The sequence below is a fragment of the Harmonia axyridis genome, chromosome 7 (assembly GCF_914767665.1).
Source record: "Harmonia axyridis chromosome 7, icHarAxyr1.1, whole genome shotgun sequence".
Classification (NCBI taxonomy): domain Eukaryota; kingdom Metazoa; phylum Arthropoda; class Insecta; order Coleoptera; family Coccinellidae; genus Harmonia; species Harmonia axyridis.
The window spans coordinates 6,299,414-6,318,393 of NC_059507.1; the positions used below are offsets into that span (position 1 = coordinate 6,299,414).

The 18,980-nt window shown below is 33.3% G+C and overlaps 4 protein-coding genes and 1 long non-coding RNA gene across 11 annotated transcripts; 3 read left to right on the top strand and 2 right to left on the bottom strand.

Moving 5' to 3' along the window:
• The first annotated feature begins 926 nt into the window (after nt 1-926).
• Nucleotides 927-3,833, top strand: LOC123684080 (nuclear transcription factor Y subunit alpha). Of its 6 annotated transcripts, none has more exons than XM_045623191.1 (7): nt 927-1,150; nt 2,026-2,418; nt 2,498-2,676; nt 2,785-2,955; nt 3,014-3,105; nt 3,313-3,454; nt 3,511-3,833. In XM_045623191.1, exons 2-7 carry the CDS (start codon nt 2,100-2,102, stop codon nt 3,547-3,549), a joined length of 942 nt encoding a protein of 313 aa, XP_045479147.1. In that variant the 5' UTR covers nt 927-1,150; nt 2,026-2,099; the 3' UTR covers nt 3,550-3,833. The 6 variants fall into 6 exon arrangements, with proteins under 6 accessions (XP_045479147.1, XP_045479150.1, XP_045479151.1 ...); XM_045623194.1 differs by having other exon boundaries at nt 931-1,150; nt 3,358-3,454; XM_045623195.1 differs by lacking the exon at nt 927-1,150 and adding an exon at nt 1,189-1,523 and having other exon boundaries at nt 3,358-3,454.
• LOC123684079 (KICSTOR subunit 2-like) lies at nt 3,831-6,919 on the bottom strand. 2 transcript variants are annotated; one of them, XM_045623189.1, is made up of 9 exons: nt 6,801-6,919; nt 6,632-6,767; nt 6,431-6,577; nt 6,236-6,378; nt 5,890-6,163; nt 4,413-4,594; nt 4,237-4,354; nt 4,085-4,183; nt 3,831-4,034 (listed from the first exon to the last, which is right to left on the bottom strand). In XM_045623189.1, the coding sequence occupies exons 2-9, from the start codon at nt 6,710-6,712 to the stop codon at nt 3,864-3,866; spliced, it is 1,215 nt and encodes a 404-aa protein (XP_045479145.1). In that variant the 5' UTR covers nt 6,713-6,767; nt 6,801-6,919; the 3' UTR covers nt 3,831-3,863. The 2 variants fall into 2 exon arrangements, with proteins under 2 accessions (XP_045479145.1, XP_045479146.1); XM_045623190.1 differs by lacking the exon at nt 6,801-6,919 and having other exon boundaries at nt 6,632-6,783.
• Nucleotides 6,920-7,489: 570 nt separating this feature from the next.
• LOC123684081 (methyltransferase-like 26) lies at nt 7,490-8,379 on the top strand. Its single transcript, XM_045623197.1, has 2 exons — nt 7,490-7,662; nt 7,723-8,379. Exons 1-2 carry the CDS (start codon nt 7,505-7,507, stop codon nt 8,339-8,341), a joined length of 777 nt encoding a protein of 258 aa, XP_045479153.1. The 5' UTR covers nt 7,490-7,504; the 3' UTR covers nt 8,342-8,379.
• Nucleotides 8,380-8,621: 242 nt separating this feature from the next.
• LOC123684078 (calpain-D) lies at nt 8,622-18,056 on the bottom strand. The gene is made up of 16 exons (XM_045623187.1): nt 17,658-18,056; nt 16,949-17,600; nt 16,494-16,692; nt 15,713-15,938; nt 15,241-15,438; nt 15,088-15,170; nt 14,685-15,035; nt 14,303-14,501; nt 13,959-14,152; nt 13,701-13,903; nt 13,433-13,626; nt 12,507-12,682; nt 12,029-12,309; nt 11,743-11,972; nt 11,142-11,442; nt 8,622-9,606 (listed from the first exon to the last, which is right to left on the bottom strand). Exons 1-16 carry the CDS (start codon nt 17,897-17,899, stop codon nt 9,430-9,432), a joined length of 3,906 nt encoding a protein of 1,301 aa, XP_045479143.1. The 5' UTR covers nt 17,900-18,056; the 3' UTR covers nt 8,622-9,429.
• Nucleotides 15,030-15,993, top strand: LOC123684083. The gene is made up of 2 exons (XR_006748100.1): nt 15,030-15,292; nt 15,798-15,993. It is a non-coding gene; the product is annotated as an uncharacterized LOC123684083 (long non-coding RNA).
• Nucleotides 18,057-18,980: the final 924 nt, after the last annotated feature.

Genomic DNA, 18,980 nt, shown 5'->3' on the forward strand with positions numbered 1-18,980 from the left:
ATTATCAAGTATCCATTAACAAGATCAATTGGTATAATTGTAATATTGAAATTTTGTATTTACAATAATCGAAAATGTGTTAAAAGTAATTTCATCACTACAATTTCAATTGCTCAAAATCTTTCAGGCCCCATTCATAGTTCTAAGATATCTGCTACTTATTTCTATTTTGTGAATTTTTTATGAAAAAGTTTTCTCGAGTTGAGGAATATTGCTTCGAAGATGTTTTGATTGATGAATCAATAAAAATGAAAAAAAAACATGTTTTCTAATTTTTCTACCATACCTGAATATAGGAGACATTAGATAACTCTAAACTTGATGGGATGTTGGTAACAGTGACAGCGCTAGAGGGGGATCCCGGGCCCCCCATAACTCAGTATGACTAACTGAAATATTTTCGTGATATTAAAAAAAAGTGGAACTACCAGATTATTTTTGATTAAATGGTAGATATAACAATTGTGGCAACATTAAAAAAATTATTTTTAATTAAAATAAAATTCATATGGATTTTAACCTTGCAATTAATATACGAAAAGAAATTTTTAATAAATGCATAAATTTTACTGGTAAAAATCCAATTATTTGAAATTAAATGCCTATGTTATGAACTTATCGCACGGTACGACATCTATGTTCAGTAGATTGTAACGCAAAGAAATCTAAAAATTATATACATGTATATTTTATTATTAAAAAGGATGTGAGTAGTAAAAAATTGGTATTTACTATAATTCATTCTACGTAATTTTATTGAGTTCCTACTGGTTGTGAATCGAAAATATAAAAAACTTTTTTTTTGGTAATATCTCAAAGAAATATGAATACAAGACATTCTATGACAAAACTCGCGTAGAACTCTTTGTGGAATATCAAAATACGGACATTCTCAAAAAAAGTGGGCTCATTTCATTGGAAATTTACTTCTCCTTTTCTATCATCGTAATTGGTTCTCGTTTTCCCGCGCAGTTGAGGAACAATTTGTCGATAAGCTAGCATTTTATCGATCCAGAGAATAAGGTAGGGAGTGGTAACAAATAAAACGTCAGTGGCCAATACACAAACAGCGTTGTATTTAGTGCGTTGCGGCCATTGGTCTGGGTGTTGCCGACCAATCATTGGGAAAGTGCAAGTTGAAATATCCAATGTAAGTTCACATATTATAAAACAAATGTTTGACATTCGGATGTTGAACCGGTATTAATATTATTGTTGATTTATTGAAAATATTAAAGTTATCACTGAATATGTATCTATTTCTGTGGCTGCCAAATTTTTCATTCGGTTCCGATCACGTTTTCACTAATGGCGAATCTCAATCTGGAACTTCTAGATTCAAGTGCAGTGAAATGTCAGTGATATATGAAAAATATAGTTTACCAATATATTTCATATATTTTGAAGTTCTTACTTTGAAAAATGCTGTTAAATGATCTTATTTTCTTTTTTCCTGTTGAAGTTTGCCAGGTCATGTCATTTAAGTAACAGAAGTTGATGTCTTATGGACATAATGTTTGAAGGTGTGCAACATGTTATGATAGATATGTCTTTGGAATTTTAGTAAAAAGTAACTTATCAATAATAATCGCTGAACTTCCTCGGTTACACTTATCTTATTGACAGACAACCTAATAAATTTGTATTTTATGAATTTCAGCAAAATAGTAGCTAACTGTTTTTTCTTGACATTATTATACTTTATTGAAATCATTTGAATCCTGTTTTCTCATCTAAAGTTGAGCAAAATGTCCTATTGAATCATTTTAACCTATAATAATAATTTGAAGACCTGTCATTTCTTTATTATTATTAAGTTATAATAAACAGATGTATGTTAACTGCTAATAATCTCATTGCTTGTGTATAGCTTGTAATGGTTGACAATATTCTAGATATTTACTTTTCAATGTGTGGTTAGAAAGTGTTTAAACACTGAAGATTTTGAAAAAGATGTTTTTGTGAGTTCTGTTTTTCATATATATTTCTGATCATGTATGATTAACACTACTTTACTCTTTTCAGATTATTTTCTGAATCGGAGAAACATACCCACTGTTCTAAATAGTTATAAGCAACTCTCAAAACTCACCTGAATAATGGAGCAGTTAGCGACAACAGATGGACAGGTTGTAATGCAAGCTGTGACACCTCAACAGGTACAAGTGATGCAAATGCCTGGACAAGTTATCCAGGGTGCTGGAGGCCAACAGATTATGGTCCATACTATCCCCCAGGGAACTCAAGGCTTGCAACAAATACAAGTATTGCCAGTTTCAAGCTTACAAGCAGGCCAAGGACAAGTGCTTTTGCAGCAACCTCAACAAACTCAAATTGTTCAGACTGCAGATGGCCAAACTTTCATTTACCAACCATTGACTATAGATAACACAACTCTTCAGCACACTCAACCCACAGGTAGATTGAGGACTACACATAATTTTTTTGCTTCTATTGTCGTGTTCTTACAGATTGAAAATTTATTATTTTTTTTTAGTATTGAATATAAATGGGAGCCTAGTCCAAATACAAGGAACACCGCAAGCAACTGTATCAGCACAACCTCAGTCCCCTACAACTCAGACTGTGGTACAACCAACCATCACAAGTACATCACCAAATCAACTAGCTATGGCTAACGGAAACTTAGTCATGGTGAGGAACAATATGTCCGATGTAGGTAACAAAACATTCAATAGATTAGCTTATTCTAACTTCTGCAAAATATGCTGTTACTATTTTTATTGATTTTTGAGATTCATGATAATTTTTTATTTTCATCAGATGTTACCAGGCACAAGTGGTGCTCAGTTTCAGAGAATACCTCTTAACGGAACTGAGTTCTTGGAAGAAGAACCGCTGTATGTAAACGCAAAACAGTATAGAAGAATACTTAAAAGAAGACAGGCAAGGGCCAAATTAGAAGCCGAGGGTAAAATACCAAAGGAGAGACCAGTAAGTAATACGACATTTTCTTTAAATATCCTTTATAACTCCCTTTTCCTTTTTTCAGAAATATCTGCATGAATCTAGACATAGGCATGCAATGAATAGAATCAGAGGAGAAGGAGGAAGATTCCACTCAGGTTCAGTCAAGAAAAGAAGGTAAACTTACAATTATTTATTTTTTGTCTTGTTTCATCCTGGGACTACTGATGAAATCATAAGTTTGGCAACTCAGTGGTCCCTGCCATATACACCTCCGAGAAATATGCAGCTTTCAAAAATCATTATAATGTAATTATTATTTTTGGTATTGAATATTTGAAATCGAATGTAAAATTTATGCTTTTTCCATATCTATCCCATCAGATCAAATGTGAAATCATCTGCTTCACATTCTGTTGTGGTTTGTAGGGAAGAAATGAGACAAAGAGAAGAGGCTCAAGCTCAACATAGGGCAATGGGTATGGCCTATGGAAATTTGGAAATGCAGTCCTCAATTGTTATTGAGGTCGGTAATAATGCTATTTCCCTTTAGCTTTAATTATGATTATTTTTTTTTTGCAGGAAGTGATGACGGATATAATAAAACCAGATCCTTTATAGGTTTTTAAAAGACGAAAAACATGTTGTTATATTTATTGAAACACAAAGGGGTTGAAAGCATATATGTTACTTCATTAAATTATTTGTTATACACAATAAGTATTGCTCATAAAAATTTCCACCGGACAACAGAAAAATATTCAACGAACTATTATTGTTAATGCTTCCAACTTCTTCAACGATGTATATAAAAATTGTAAATATTTTTTGGATTTTTTTAAAGAGCACCTTATTCAAACTGACTGATTATGTTACTTTATATTGAAATAAAAAGTTTTCTATTATTTGAATGTTTTATTGGTAAAGGTACACGTTCATTTGGTGTTGTACTTAAGGCTTGTGAAAACTTTGGTACATCTTAAATTCACACACATTTCAGATATGAAGTTTTCAATGAAGGCGTCTTTCTCAGATTTCTTTGATTCAAAAATAATAACGAGATAAATATTTGGCTCAACAGTTGTTATCACATAAGTTCGGAGTTCCTAAAAATAAATTGGTTATTTCATTTTAATATGGGAGGATTAGTAAATACTTGTGTACTGAATTTGTAAATAATCTTGTCAACTATAACCAAATCTGAAACAGTATCAGATATCATTTTCATTATTGTCTCTAATTGGGGAGGACATTTCTGCAATAAAAATCATTATTATTAGCGGAATTAAGATTTCCTCAGATACTTACAGGCGGATAAGAAACAATAATTGGAAAACTATCATAATCTGTAGTATCATAAAGGACTTGGTTGTCAGACAACAATATAACATATGCAGCATCATACTTCTTTTGGAAAGAGACCATTCTAAAAAAATAGTTCACCTAATGTTATACTTTTTGGCGATAAATGTATGTTGTGTTACTTTTGATAGTGATCGTGCTGTAATTTTACACAAATATTTCTCATATCATTTGGAGTGGTTTGATGGGCAAGTGTATTGTGAAAGTAAAGGCTGAATTTACTAAGAACAATGCCTTTTAGCTTGATTAACCACTGAAGTAAGGCTGGTGATGGATTGTTCTTAAGAAATCCTAATTTCCAACTCTAAAACAAAAGCAAATTTTAATTGATCAACATTATTCAAGACCGCAAAACAGGTAATATTGCATTGTAAATACATACAAGACATCTAGATAATATACTAATAGCCAGTGTCTGAAAGGCGCAAGAATGATAATTATGCTTGGTGCAAATCAGTTGGTGGTTAACACGTTGACTGCCACGGCCAATTTCAGAATTCTGGCCAAAAAAGCCAAAATGAGTTAATCATGTAATCCTACTCAAAACTGTAATTATAGTCCATAGTTAGCACCAAAATTTATAGAAAATGTATTTTTTTCGAAAAAAAGGTCTTACGAATCATCTCGTAATTGGCGTCCGTAAAAAAAATCTCTTCGCGGAGGCCAACTACGAGTTAATTCGCACCCCGACACGCTTAGACCTGCCGCTTCGCGAAGCGAAATGGTCCTGTTACTGTTTGCAAATGGAAAGACAAACGAGATGTCCTTTGCATTTCAAACATGCATGTTGTTGAAATGGTGGATGTGGCCAATCGCAACGGAAGACTTTCTAAAAAACCGAATATAGTTCGAGACTACAATCAAGGAATGTCTGGTATTGACCGATCAGATCAAATGCTGTCGTACTACACATCTCTCAGGAAGACTATCAGATGGCCCAAAAAGGTTTCACTACATATTATATATATACAGAATGCGCACAAAATTTTTCAAAAAGTAACTTCTTCTAAAATGAAACTGATAAGGTTTAGAGAAGAATTCGTCATCGCGTTGGTTGGAGAGGAGAATGAAGATCTTTACCCAGCTCGGAAAAAGACTAGATTAGAGTTCCATTACCTAGAGAGTCTGCCACCTACCGAAAAAAAACAGCGTCCGACAAAGCCATGTCGTATATGCACCCAAGCAGGAAAACGCCGCGAATCGCGTTATTTTTGTCCAGTCTGTGAAGAAAAGCCAGCCCTATGTGTGGAAGATTGTTTTAAGAAGTTTTACCGACAATAAATCCATTGTTTCCTTGTTTTGAGTATTTTTTTTTAGAATTACATTTTTTGTTACTTTTTGAATAAATTTTCTGTTCATGCGCGCCAGCCTTGATTTCTTGTTCTCTTCTCAGAAGCCATATATCCATATTAACCCTGATAAACTACGAGTTTGTTCGTGGTCACTCAATTATGGCAAATAAATACAGTACGAGATAACTCGTAGTTGGCGTCCTGAAAGAGAAAGCCATCTACGAGTTATCTCGTAGTTGGCAGTCAACGTGTTAAAAATAGATAAGTGTTAAGCAGAAATAAGAGAATTCACTAAATGTAATTTTACCTCTTTTTGTATTCTGCCTTCCCAAGCAGTAAGTCTAGTATGTGCTCCATGGATTAAAGCAAGAGACGGTAGGAACTGTAATCGTTGAAGTTCAGTTAATGCCTTAAATAGTTGTTGCAATATTTCACATTCCAGATTAAAAACAGCTTTTACTGGGGTCAAACTAATATCTGTAAAGCAAAGTGCATTTCTTTGTATTATGTTTTCAGTGAGGTTTAACAATTCCAAGTATCGCAGGTGTTTTCCAGAACCCATTTGATAAATTTTCTCATATCTTAATCAGTATAAGGGTGAATGCCAAGACAAAATTGATATATGTGAAGTAGTTGCTGTTACAAAAGGATACAATTCAATGAGGTTGATTTTGGCGCTCAAAAATTGATAAATATTTTGACAGTAATTTTGTACCCTTTTATTATTCACTTTAAAATTTTCTTCTAGCTTTCTTATATCTATTTTCATCGTCTCGTATATAGCCTTCAGAGAATTCTAAAAACTTATGTGTTATCTATGACATAACGCACTCGGTAATTGAACTCACATCTTTTCTTAAGAAACCTTTATTCTTTGTTTGAAGGAACCCTATTTCAATATAACTTTTCTCAGATAAAGCAAGTTGCTGAAGAAAATTCAAAAAGCCATACCACGGTGATTGCAGAAGTGATTTATGTAAGTCTTTTTCTTTTTCCTGGAAGAAATTAAACTAATTTAATAGTCAATATTATTATATAAGTTTGCTAACAATGTGTTCTTTAGCTTTGTCAAAACATATTTGGGATATATAAGTAAAAAATGAATGTAAAAATTCATCCTCTTTTTCCATTTCTTCACTTGGGATTGTTTATTTGTTAGTAATGCGAATATTATTGTTATTGTGGGTCAAGTCATAGACCTAATATTAGGTTCTATGGGTCAAGTCAAATCCTGATAAGAAGTTGGGTTGGGAAAGTAGTCAAGGTCAGAATCACAGAATAACATAATCAGTAAAAATTTACTGATAATAGCTGATAATTTTTTTTTAATATCTGAAACGATCCGTTATATGTATAATTTACATAAGGCTTTCTGATTGAACCAGTCTACACAGTTCGACATAGATTACAAATCTAGCTTATGAGCTATGAAGATCAGGGAACTGATGAAAAGTGAACTCTCTTCAGTTCACTGATGTCGATTATTTCAGTAGGACTATTCAGGGGACCATTTGCCATTACCCAAATCCAACCGTTCTACGGCAAATTCACCACAAGCCATAGAGATACGAGGTGTATAAGGCAGGGACCACTAAGTTGCAGTACTGAAAATTCCATTTGTGATTCCGAATTTTTTTTTTCAGAGTAATAAAAATAAACTTTGTATTTTATTTCTCAGATAGTTTAGTAGCTTATCCAGTCAATGAATCCATTATATGATGATAAATAACGCGAATAATTGGGCGTTCCAGTGATTTCTAATGAACAATTGAATTCCCAAAAATCATCAACGCCAACATTAAATTCTGATTGGCAATAATCGATAACCTTGATTTTGTTGAATGAAACACTACATTAAACCCAATAATTACAAGATTCGGTTATTTCAAGTTTTTCAAAATAATATCATTACTGTTATCTCTATGCTCCGGCTTAGCTCAACCTCAATCTCTTTGAACGTCAACTGCAATATGAACTTTTTGAAACGGGCCCTCAGGCTAGTAATTCCTGAAGAATCCCTTGGAATTAAAAAAACACCAATAACAGAAAAATTATCAGATTTGGCACAATCAAAAATGAGGTGAATACTTCTTTGATCACCTGATGTTATCGAATACCTATTTTTCAAATATGTTTTTAGTTCTAGGAAAATGAACTACCCTTCGGCTGATAGAAATAAAATACATATTTTAGAGATATTAAAAAAGCATTTAAAAACTGATGGTCAAGGTAAAGTATTAGAACTAGCATCAGGCACTGGACAGCACTGTTCATACTTTGGAACACATTTCCCTAATTTAGAATTCCAACCCTCAGATATAGAATCCTCTCTTTTTGACAGCATAACAGCGTACGCCGATGATACTCCTACCAAAAATATAAGACACCCTGTCAAACTAGATGTGTCAGCAAGCAACATAGAAGATTGGAATTTGAATGAAATTTTCGATTATATTATTTGTGTTAATTTGATTCATGTGAGTCCTATAGAATGCTCTATAGGCTTATTTCGAAATGGTTCGAAAATAATGAAACCTGGTGGTTTAATAATAACATATGGGGCTTACGCTTATAAAGGTGTTATAGAACCCCAATCAAATATTGATTTCGATAGGAGTATAAGAAGTCAACAACCAAATTGGGGTTTAAGAGATATTATAGACCTGGAAAAAATTGCACAGGAGTATGGAATTGTGCTAAAACATAAATACGACATGCCATCCAATAACAAATGTTTGGTATGGGAGAAACAAAATTAAACAGAGCTGATGCTTGTGAAAAATAAACTAAAATGGGACTTGATTGTTTCAATTGATATTCCTCAGCTTTCCTCTGTATAGTGCTTAATTTACAAATTTTCCTCAACATTAAAATTATAAGATTTGAGGAGTTTGGTAATGCATAAGAGGCAAATAATTCTAAGGTCAGCCAACTAAAATATGTTAAAATTACTAAAGATTTTTGACTTATGTGTTTTAGTCTTTCTGCCATAGAGTTATTTCATTGTTCTATCAGATGATTTGAAAAATAATTGCACTGTTTAATTAACACACTGTGATTTATTTTTACAGTAGAAAATATCACTACAAATAAGCTTAAATTTGAACATAAAGGTAACAATATCCACTTCAAAAATAATTTCGTCATCAAAGATAGATTGCAACTAAGAGATAAAAAAAATTTGTTGAACTCACATATAATAATATCAGTCTTAAAACAACAAGGGAACAATAAACACTAGTAAGAGTAACAGGAATAAAATCTTCATTTGGTCAAAATTAAACGTTGTTTTCTACTTGAGATGAATATTTGTAATGCAATTAAATCTATAAATAGTATGCGGAAAACTTATCAATACCCTTTAATATTATAAAATATTCCAGGTCCTCAAAAACAAATAAACGGAATGAAATAATATTCCACAATTATTGCACTGCACTGTATTTTTATTAAAATGTTCTCAAACTGATATGAAAAACATTCAAATAAATTTTTAACCCTAATAATTGTATTTATAGTTTCAAAAGGGCAAACCTTTTCATCTCTTCCTACATGTAACTCGGGAAGAATCACTTTTTTACCTAAAATTACACATATATTGTGACAGTAAACAAATCATTTTCGGGTTAATTATGATTTCAGACAGAATTATTTAAAAAAAAACACTCATTATATACCAGAATATTTCATAGAAACAAAACTTCGCTTGAAAATCACAATAACAATCTGAACTCAGATTAAAATCAACTTCAAAATCATATGATTGTGAGAAATATTCTCAAAGAAATATTATTCGTTAAAAATTTGAATTTTTTGCAACAATAGTCTCTAAAATCGTGAATGGGGATTAACATATAGGTCTTGGAGAATGTAAACCAATAGTTTGACTGTCAAGCTCTGGGTTGTGACTTCTGCCTTCGGGACCCCAGTCATATAAGGTTGGTGAATTTGATGTTCGGTGAGTAAGTCTATGTGCAATAGAAAAACCTCCAACACCTTCTAATTGAGTTAGAACTATAATGACCTGAAAAAGATCATTTATTTTACAGGACAGTCACACAAAATTTAAAAGGACGGGATAAAAAAAGTACACAGTGGCAAGACAGCGAAGCTTATCTCATGCACCATATCTTGATGCGATCGTGTAATGCAGAGCGTTGACTCTAACATTAAAGAGAGAAAGATTGAGACTTCGGTCACGTAACCATGACGAATAGAATACAGAAGTTTGAATTTCAACCAATGATAACGGGTGTTTTTTTTCGAGGTATATAACTTTAAGTTGGCATTACTGTTCAAGATGGCGACCGATTTAACAGCTGTCAAGTGATTTATTCTCAGTTTGGTTTGGCAATTCATCATGAATAGACTCACGCCTGAACAACGATTGCAAATAGTGCAATTTTATTTCGAAAATAATGGTTCTGTGCGGAATACGTATCGCGCACTACGTCCATTTTATTTTGTTTAGCGATGAAGCGCACTTCTGGTTGAATGTCTACGTCAACAAACAAAACTGCCGCATTTGGAGTGAAGCTAATCCTCAAGTGTATGTCGAAACACTGTTACATCCAGAAAAACTGACTGTTTGGTGCGCTTTATGGGCTGGTGGAATCATTGGTCCGTACTTCTTCAAAAACGATGATGGCCAGAACGTTACAGTCAATGGTGATCGGTATAGAGCCATGATTACTAACTTTTTCATTCCTGAATTGAACAACAATGATGTCCAGGAGCTGTGGTTCCAACAAGACGGCGCGACATGTCACACAGCTCGTGCCACAATCGATTTATTGAAAGTCACGTTTGGTGACCGCCTAATTTCACGTTTTGGACCTGTGAATTGGCCTCCAAGATCTTGTGATTTAACACCGCTAGACTACTTTCTGTGGGGCTATGTAAAGTCATTGGTCTATGCGGATAAGCCACAAACCCTTGACCATTTGGAAGACAACATTCGCTGTGTTATTGCCGATAAACGGTCACAAATGTTGGAAAAAGTGATCGAAAATTGGACTTCACATTCATGATTCAAAGTATTGTCCATCGCTAGGCACTACTTTCTCCCATCTTCCGGGCAGTGTACGAATCCCGAGTAGAAATGTTGGAAAAAGTCATCGAAAATTGGACGTCCAGATTGGACTACATCCGAGCCAGCCGCCACGGTCATATGCCAGAAATCAAATTTAAAATGTAATGCCACAAGATTATTTTGCGGATAAATAAAATTCATGTCAATCGATAATCCATCGTTGTTTTATTGCAATTTAAAGTTCTATAGCTCTAAAAAAAACACCCTTCAGATAGTTCCTATGTTGCAGTTAATTTCTCTATCTCTCTTTCTGCTATCTACATATTTTTGATCATCCAGAGATAGTGGCTACTTTGATAATAATGAGCCATACAAGTTTATTCTTGTTCCTAAATTATAACTTTCCAAAGTTTCTTTGTTGAAAAAAAACTTAGTTATTTTTAAAACCAATAAAAAACAATAACGTTATAGGAAATTTTGAACAAACCTATTCGTTCTACTTGGTTTAAAATGCTGATAATTATTACCTGTCTCGTCATGGGAGGTATAGAATCAATGGCTTCGAGTGATCCGCGAGTTGATACAACATTATAGCTCTCACAACAGTTGCATCTGACATGAAGCCATTTATTCTCATGCCTATTTTCCACCATCACTACTAATCCAGCCCAACCTTTAGTGAGATAGTATGCTGTCATTCCATCCCTTCCATGATGTCGAGTTCCTTTATCCATTGTTAATGAAATAATAGTATCGGCTAAGAGGAATTCAGAAGGTGTTGTATGCTTGGCGAAAACCGGTTTTGAACTGTGTATTGAAAGAACATATCTGTAATGAAGATGAAGAAAAGTGAGCAACATTGTTAGTCTATGTTCAGCAGACTCAACAGCTGTCAGTATTCTATGAATTTTCTGCTGAATATAACATAACCTTCAAGAAGGACCCACAGATTACAGAACCTATTGCTGTCAAGAAAAGGAGCAACCCGTCCAGCAGAGAATACTAATGTTGCCAAACTGATACCTATAAGTAGCGGATCTACTTACGCTACCGATCTTTCTGCTGAACGAGCTCATTGTTACAACCTAGTAGTATTATTATTACAATAATTATGCCAGAATTCCTTACCTTGGAAAAGCATTGGGATCTACCAGTCCCGTGTTCCAATGGTTGAATGCCAAAGGTATAACAGAATACTTTCCTGGCTCCAGCATTTTGTTGCAACCAACAAACCCTCTCACCTGCCTCTTACTATGTTCCACCAAACTCCCGATAGAATTCTCCGATGTTGCTTTGAAAATTCCCACACACAAGTCCAACTGAGAGCGTTGAGACTTCTCGCTTTTTCTCTGTCCCTCCTACGAAAAATGATAATTAAATAAAGTTTATCATATTTTTCAGTGAATCCCCTTACTTGAAATAAAGTGAAATCAACCTCGGTAGGTTCGGAAATAGTCACAGATATACATGACAGGTATTGCTGAACTGCTATCGGTGGCAGAATGCCACTCAATCTAGTTTCCCTCCATGTTGGTCTAATCTTACATATATCTATTGAGTCAAAATATTTCAACACATCTTCGAACGATATCCAGAAAGTACCATCTTCGGGTCCATCTGGCATCAATTGCAGTCTTAGCAAAGGCGTCCAGAAAGAGGAATTGTTAGACCAGTCTCCCTTCCATACAAAATGGCCTACAAAATAATTATTACATTCATAATAGAATAAGAGCTCGGGTATGCCACACTTATCTCATAGTATAAAAGCTGAAAGTTATCAGTTAGATCATCGCAGCTACCTGCTGATGATCTGACCAAAGAAACTTTCATCTTTTATTCTGTGACGTAAGTCCGGCATCCATGGGCTCTTAGACTGTAAAAGCTCTACATACCCCATGGATTTCTCAATTTTAATAGTCGATATTCCTTTATGTCTACTACATCCAATAGTGAATATGCATGTCTCGTTCTTAGACCTTTACTATAAAATTCCTGTTCATCCACCCGCATATTTCCCCCACCACAAGATGCACCCATTAGGAATAAAGCCTCCCTCGATGAGAGCAATCTACAGAAGATGTTTGTTTGAATTTCAAGCTTGTTTTAACAAAATGGCAATTAAAGTGTGCTCTGTTTGCAAATGGCAGTCTTTGAATATTTTTTTCTCTATTTCAGTATCGTAATGAGTTCATTACAGTTAAAAAAACAGTGCTGTAATGAACTCATTACAGCATCGTTTTCAGTTATATTTTTCGTTTTGTGGTTGTCTATACTGACTTCCAATCCTATCAATTTTCAACGAACGTCAATAATTGTCAAAATGATATAATTTGGATATAGTGAAATGATCTGCAACATTATTCGTAATTTCTCTTAATTCCTGTGGTGATAAATCGATTTCGTCAGACATAATTAACGAATTTAATGCGTAATTGTAAATTATTTCAAAATTCGAAACATACGATTCAAATTCATATTCCGTAATCTGTCAATTTTCGTAACAGTCACACCAACTGCCAAGATACAATACAAATGTCACTAGGATGTGTAATCTGAATTTTTCATTGAATTTCGACAATATTTCACCAAACTTGACTGAAATACAGAAAATATCGTCTAATACTCGTTGTAGAAGGCCATTCCAACACTGATGCTTTCGAATTTCGCATTCGTGTGGTAATAGGAGCCCATTCTGCAACTTGTTTTAGAATACACTATTTTTTGTTGAGGTAATTCTTATAAATATAGATACCATTTGTTTTCTATTCATTATGCTCTAAGTGAAAAATTTCAATTGATATTGTTTTGAACTACTCACTGTGCCCATATGAAATCAATATCCAATTCTTCATCAGACTTCATTGTAATTTGGAGTGGAATAGATTCGCAAGGAGCACCAGTTAAAGTTGCAAGACCTTCTATTGTTCTTCCGGATACTAGAGCTTCATAACAACCGTGAATTTTCGCAACAGCTTTCTCTATCAATGGTACCCACAGCTGTTTTCTCTTAGCCTAAAAATTATAATTTTTTTTTGGTTTAGATACATGATGATTTAAATGTATCTTAAATTTGAAACAGAACTAACCTGAGAGTACAACAAGTGACCTCTTTTGTCGCAAGGAAAGTAATCATCGACAAGTACAGTATTCCATCTTCCATCTTTACATAACCTAACTTGATATACACCTTGTGGACAAATATCTCTTGTTATGATTATAGCTCTCAATAATTCTTCTCTTTCTGCCAAAACTGTTAAAGCGCTCAAAAGCCAGCAGTTTCCAAGGATACCTTTAACAAATATAACCTTGTAATTCATCAATTACAGTAATTGCAACTATATTACCTTGTGAAATATCTGATATATGAGGTCTTCGGAACACAGTCCAAGATAAGTCGCTGTCTGGTCCATCATCTACAGTTATATCTTTCACTCTTTTCCACTTAACTACATGAGGTATGTTCGAGTCGGAAGGATAATAATATAAACTATAGTTGCCAGGTTTGAACGATTCATCTATGTAACTTTGCTTACGGGATCTATAAACAAATCATTGATTAGTACAGGATGATTCACTGGTAACCTTAATTTTCTCGAAAACGGCCGAATATTTTGGGTTACCAAGATAAATAAATCACCCTATACATACTGCATACAATGATACAATTTTTTTCTATTTCATTACTAACCTGCAATAACGGACAATATAACTCCAGTGTTTATCTGCTATTTCCTCATCACTGAACCGATGAGGTTCCTCTGGTTTTGCTTCTATGTCTTCGCGCATTTTCTGGCACATGTCACACATAATTTTAGACTTATTGTTCTCGAATGTACAATACTTACAACTCCAAGGTTTAAATTGGAGAGACACTGGTCTTGGCGGTGCTGAAGATTTCAAAATAAAAAAAGTTTTATACTTTAACACTTTCATGCATAAATCAGTTTAATATAATGTATATTTGTGGCCTAAAACTCATGTGTACACAATTTCAACCTTACGAATAACATTTCTATGAATTATTAAATTTTTTCTTATTCTTTCTGTACAATTTTCTCTGTCTTACTCACCAATATCCTTGTCCGATTTCAGATTTATCTTTGCACTTTCCATATTCAAAACGGGAAGAGCTCCTATTCGATTAGAACTTTTTTTTTCTTGTAGGTGATTTGGTGATCCACCTCTGGATAATACAGTCTTTCTGGGTTCCTTACAAGCTGAACAATGAAGATAACTGAGAGGATTTTTCAGGGTGCACAGGGCGCAGGTCCAGAACTCCCCTTTCCTTAAAGTCATATCGTTGCTGACAGACATCGATTTGAGTTTCGATCCGCAACAAGCATCGCAACTCATTGATTTGACGCTATTTACCAAAGTGCATTTTTTGCAAGTCCATGTTTGCTCGTTGCTAGTACATTCACCTGAAATACTCTCTAAATATATGGTATTTCGTCATAAAAATGATATAAGTACCAATTGGAAACTGGAAATCGTCATCCAAATCCTGATCAAGCGTTGCTATTGGTACTTTACCCATACCCTTCCAAGGAAATGATCTGAAAATACCGAAGCATAAGTTCAACGAAACTACAAATAAATGCAGAAGAATTTTGCATCTGTACATACATTGCTGTACTGTCATCAGTAACAGTAATTGTACTCGGCTGACTGACGGAAGGTTTGCTTCTTTGGTCTTTACATATTTCACACTGATCATTATCTAGACTATTATAAGAATAAGAACACATTTGGCAAGTCCACTTCCTTTCTTTCAGAGACCAATTTGTTGAAGTATTAGGTATACCCCTCTTAAGAGATAGCATACTGGAAAAATATCCTAATTACCACTGGGATTAAATAATTATATACCATTATACTATCATCTAAATCGAATTTGGCATGGATAATTTTTTTTATCTTGTAATCTACATAGAATTCTAAAGTCAGAATGTAGGGTGCCCATTAATATCAGATTTTGTCCACTTTCAGAAAATTGACTTTACAATCTTCAAGAAATGGATAAACAGGTATATAATTTGAAATAATAAACAGTAATGGAGATGAAATTTAAAAATTAATTGCCGGTGAATAAACTTACATTTTATCGTGTTGTTCTGGGTCAAAATCTATTTTTTGTCCATTGCTCATTTTCTGGTTTTGATAAATGTGATTTTTCTTTTCAGGTTCTGAAATGCCAATGTAACTATATTGAGTGGGTGATGCATTGCATGATAATTTTCCAGATAAATCACTAGAACTTTTATTTAGATTACAGCAGGCCTTGTCTGGCAGTAGTACTTCGGCTAAGGGAAAATTATGAGATCCTGAAAAAAAATAGTCAATGAAAAATAATAGTTGACCAAAATTCTGGTGAAATTGGAAAAAACTATGTGAATATTTGCTTACATCTATTGTAATTTAACTTAAAAAATATATGGTAAATCAATAACAATTTTATTCATTCATATTGTCATAACTCCTAGAAATGAAATGATACAACTGCAATGAAAAGGAAGAGCCTAACTTATAATATTGCAGAAATTTTAATTATTTGCTTTTATTCATTGTTTACTTGAATACGATTAATATTCTTTATATAGTCAACACTGTTTACATTTAAATAATTAGTTTGATTTGAATCACTGATTGAAATTAAGTAATCGATTGATTGATCATGGTTTAAATCAAATAGTTAACAGTACAGTAGCAGCTACTGTTCTATTTGAAAAAATCTCCAAAGGCCATCAACAAAAGTTTTATGCCAACAAGGAATAGTTTTCAATTCAATTGTATGAATTATTTTAGGTGCCAGAGTGTGCAATTTATGTTGTGATAAAAAGAATTTACACAAATTGGAAATAAATTTTCTTTTTATTTACCTTGGATATCAGTCATTGAAGTGCTAGACTTTGGAAACGAAAATCGTGTTAGTTCATTTCCTAAACTACGGCGATTTATGTTGAAATGAAAATTTTGAGAGGAACTTAATTCTGAAAACGACCTCCGATAGCTTGGGCTTTTTTCCATCATTAAGCCTGAGGTGTTTCTCAGGGTCTTATCATCAGTCCAATTATCTACCTGTAATGAAACCATTTATGATAAATCTATCAACTCAAACCAACAGAGTAATTAGAACTCAGATTGTCTATTTTTGGCTTTTTCGCTCAGATTTAAGGATAAGTATTATTTCTTGATTTGAAAGATGAATAAAACAACCACTGATATTGCTATTAATTAAAGATTTTTTGATGTAGAAAGTAATATTTTTGTTTTGTATTCTGGCATTCTTTCCTATCCTATTGAAATAAAACATTGAAAGATCAGAAATACTTACTTTAATTATAACACTAGGGCTCATATTACTGTTAGGATCTGAATTATAAGGTGTTTCACAAGCTTCACACACTAAAATATCTGCATTGTTTAACAAGGTACATCTACTGCAAGTCCATGTTGACATTAGTCCTCCAGATTTCAGAGGCCACTGATTCTGATTACATCTAGATTGATCGTTTATACCACTTGCTGTAGTCCTGATATTTTTGGGAATATCACCATCAATTGCAGAATCACATTTTTTCTTAACTACAGAACAACTATAACTCTGAACATTTGATAATGAAACAAACTTGCTTTTATTTTGTTGACACTGACATCCTTTAGGAAGAATATCATATCTTTTATAAACACTAGAGTTCTGAGGATGTTCAACTGGTGTTAAAGAGCAATGTTTACATGGTGATTGTGTCATATTCATTTTTTCCAAGGCTGAGTCGCACAGTATACACAAATATGTAGAACATTTAAATATCACCTTGCATTTATTACACACAGAGTAATTCAAGTCCAACAAACTTTGTGATTTCCTTAGAGAAATACAAGGTTTTCTTTTAACATTTTTTATTGATGAACTTCTATTCAAAAGGAGCAGGGAATTAAGTACGGTATTTTTCACAAAAGTGGAACACTTCTTGTCTGATTGTTTTCTGAAAAATGTAAGGATGTGAGGTATGAATAATACCTAAGCTTTCATTTAGTATTACCCGTTGCTATTCCTCTGGATAAGTTTATCACCTTTAGATGTAAACCTTTTAATAACAGTGAAATTTGAGGTTTCAATAAAATGTTTAGTCAATGTTGAAATATCCGGGCTGTGGTCAATAGTTTCTTTATTTATATCAGTCTGTCTGAGTGCACCACATCTATTACATTTCAGTTTTTCTGTTGGATTAATGTAACTACAAGAGACACAATGCCATTGTAGCACTGAGGCAATTGCACCCATGACAAATTACACATTTCTGAAATAAGCTAAACCTTATGAATCAATTCTTCAGCTTTATTTATCACAACAGCTGATGCTGAAAATATTAAAATGGTATATTTCAAAAGATGCCATATTGACGTATTTTTCATTATTCTGCGCATGTTTGACGGTGGTAAATTGCTAAATACCCACCGATTATCAAAAATTTCATGATTTTGATCTTTTTACAACTAAGGGGTTCTAATGCATTATATATCTTGGCACTTGAATGCTTTTTTAATGACTCAGTAAGATATTTATATTGCTAAATTCAAATTTTAAAGAAATTTAGTCTAATGGTTTTATTTCGATTCTTCCCATCATTATTTAAACTATTTGTAATTTTCACATGTATTCCAGAAATATTATTTAAGCAGTTTATGATTATATAGAGTTAGTGCAACGTAGAAGCTATAACTTTATCGAAGGATCCTGTATAGCAGAGTAATGACATTTCATAATGAGTGTTGCAAATACTGTTCGTTTATCTGAAAATAGACTTGGAAAACTATTTCAAGTACAAGTCTCAATATCATCAGATCTGCATACTTCATAGTTGAAAATTAAGGACATTCATTGGATAATTTGAATGCACATCAAATAAAAATCTCATGTTATCGGATGTTGAAGACTTATATGAGTGTGCATTAATTTTCCCAAATGATCCAACCTGTTTAAACGGATGAAAATGAATGATTTATGTTAATGTTATACCCTGAACGTTATATTGATAGATAGAAACAACAAAAATGAGGAACGCACTGTGGGAATATTTATGAGATATGACTAATAAATCACATATATGCGAACTTTGCTTTGCTCATTTTTGTTGTTCAATACATGTAAAAACACTTTGAACGTTCAAATGTAATTCATTCTTCGAAATTTTGTTTCCCATTGCGATAGTTGCGATACGCACCTCCAGGGGACGCGTTATATCTCCTTAACATTTTCATAAGTCGTCTACTCTATGCCCTAATGTGGTCTGTGCATTGAACTAAGTTTTATTAATTCTATGGTTGTGGTTTTATTAATTCTATGAGTCTGTGCATATCTATGG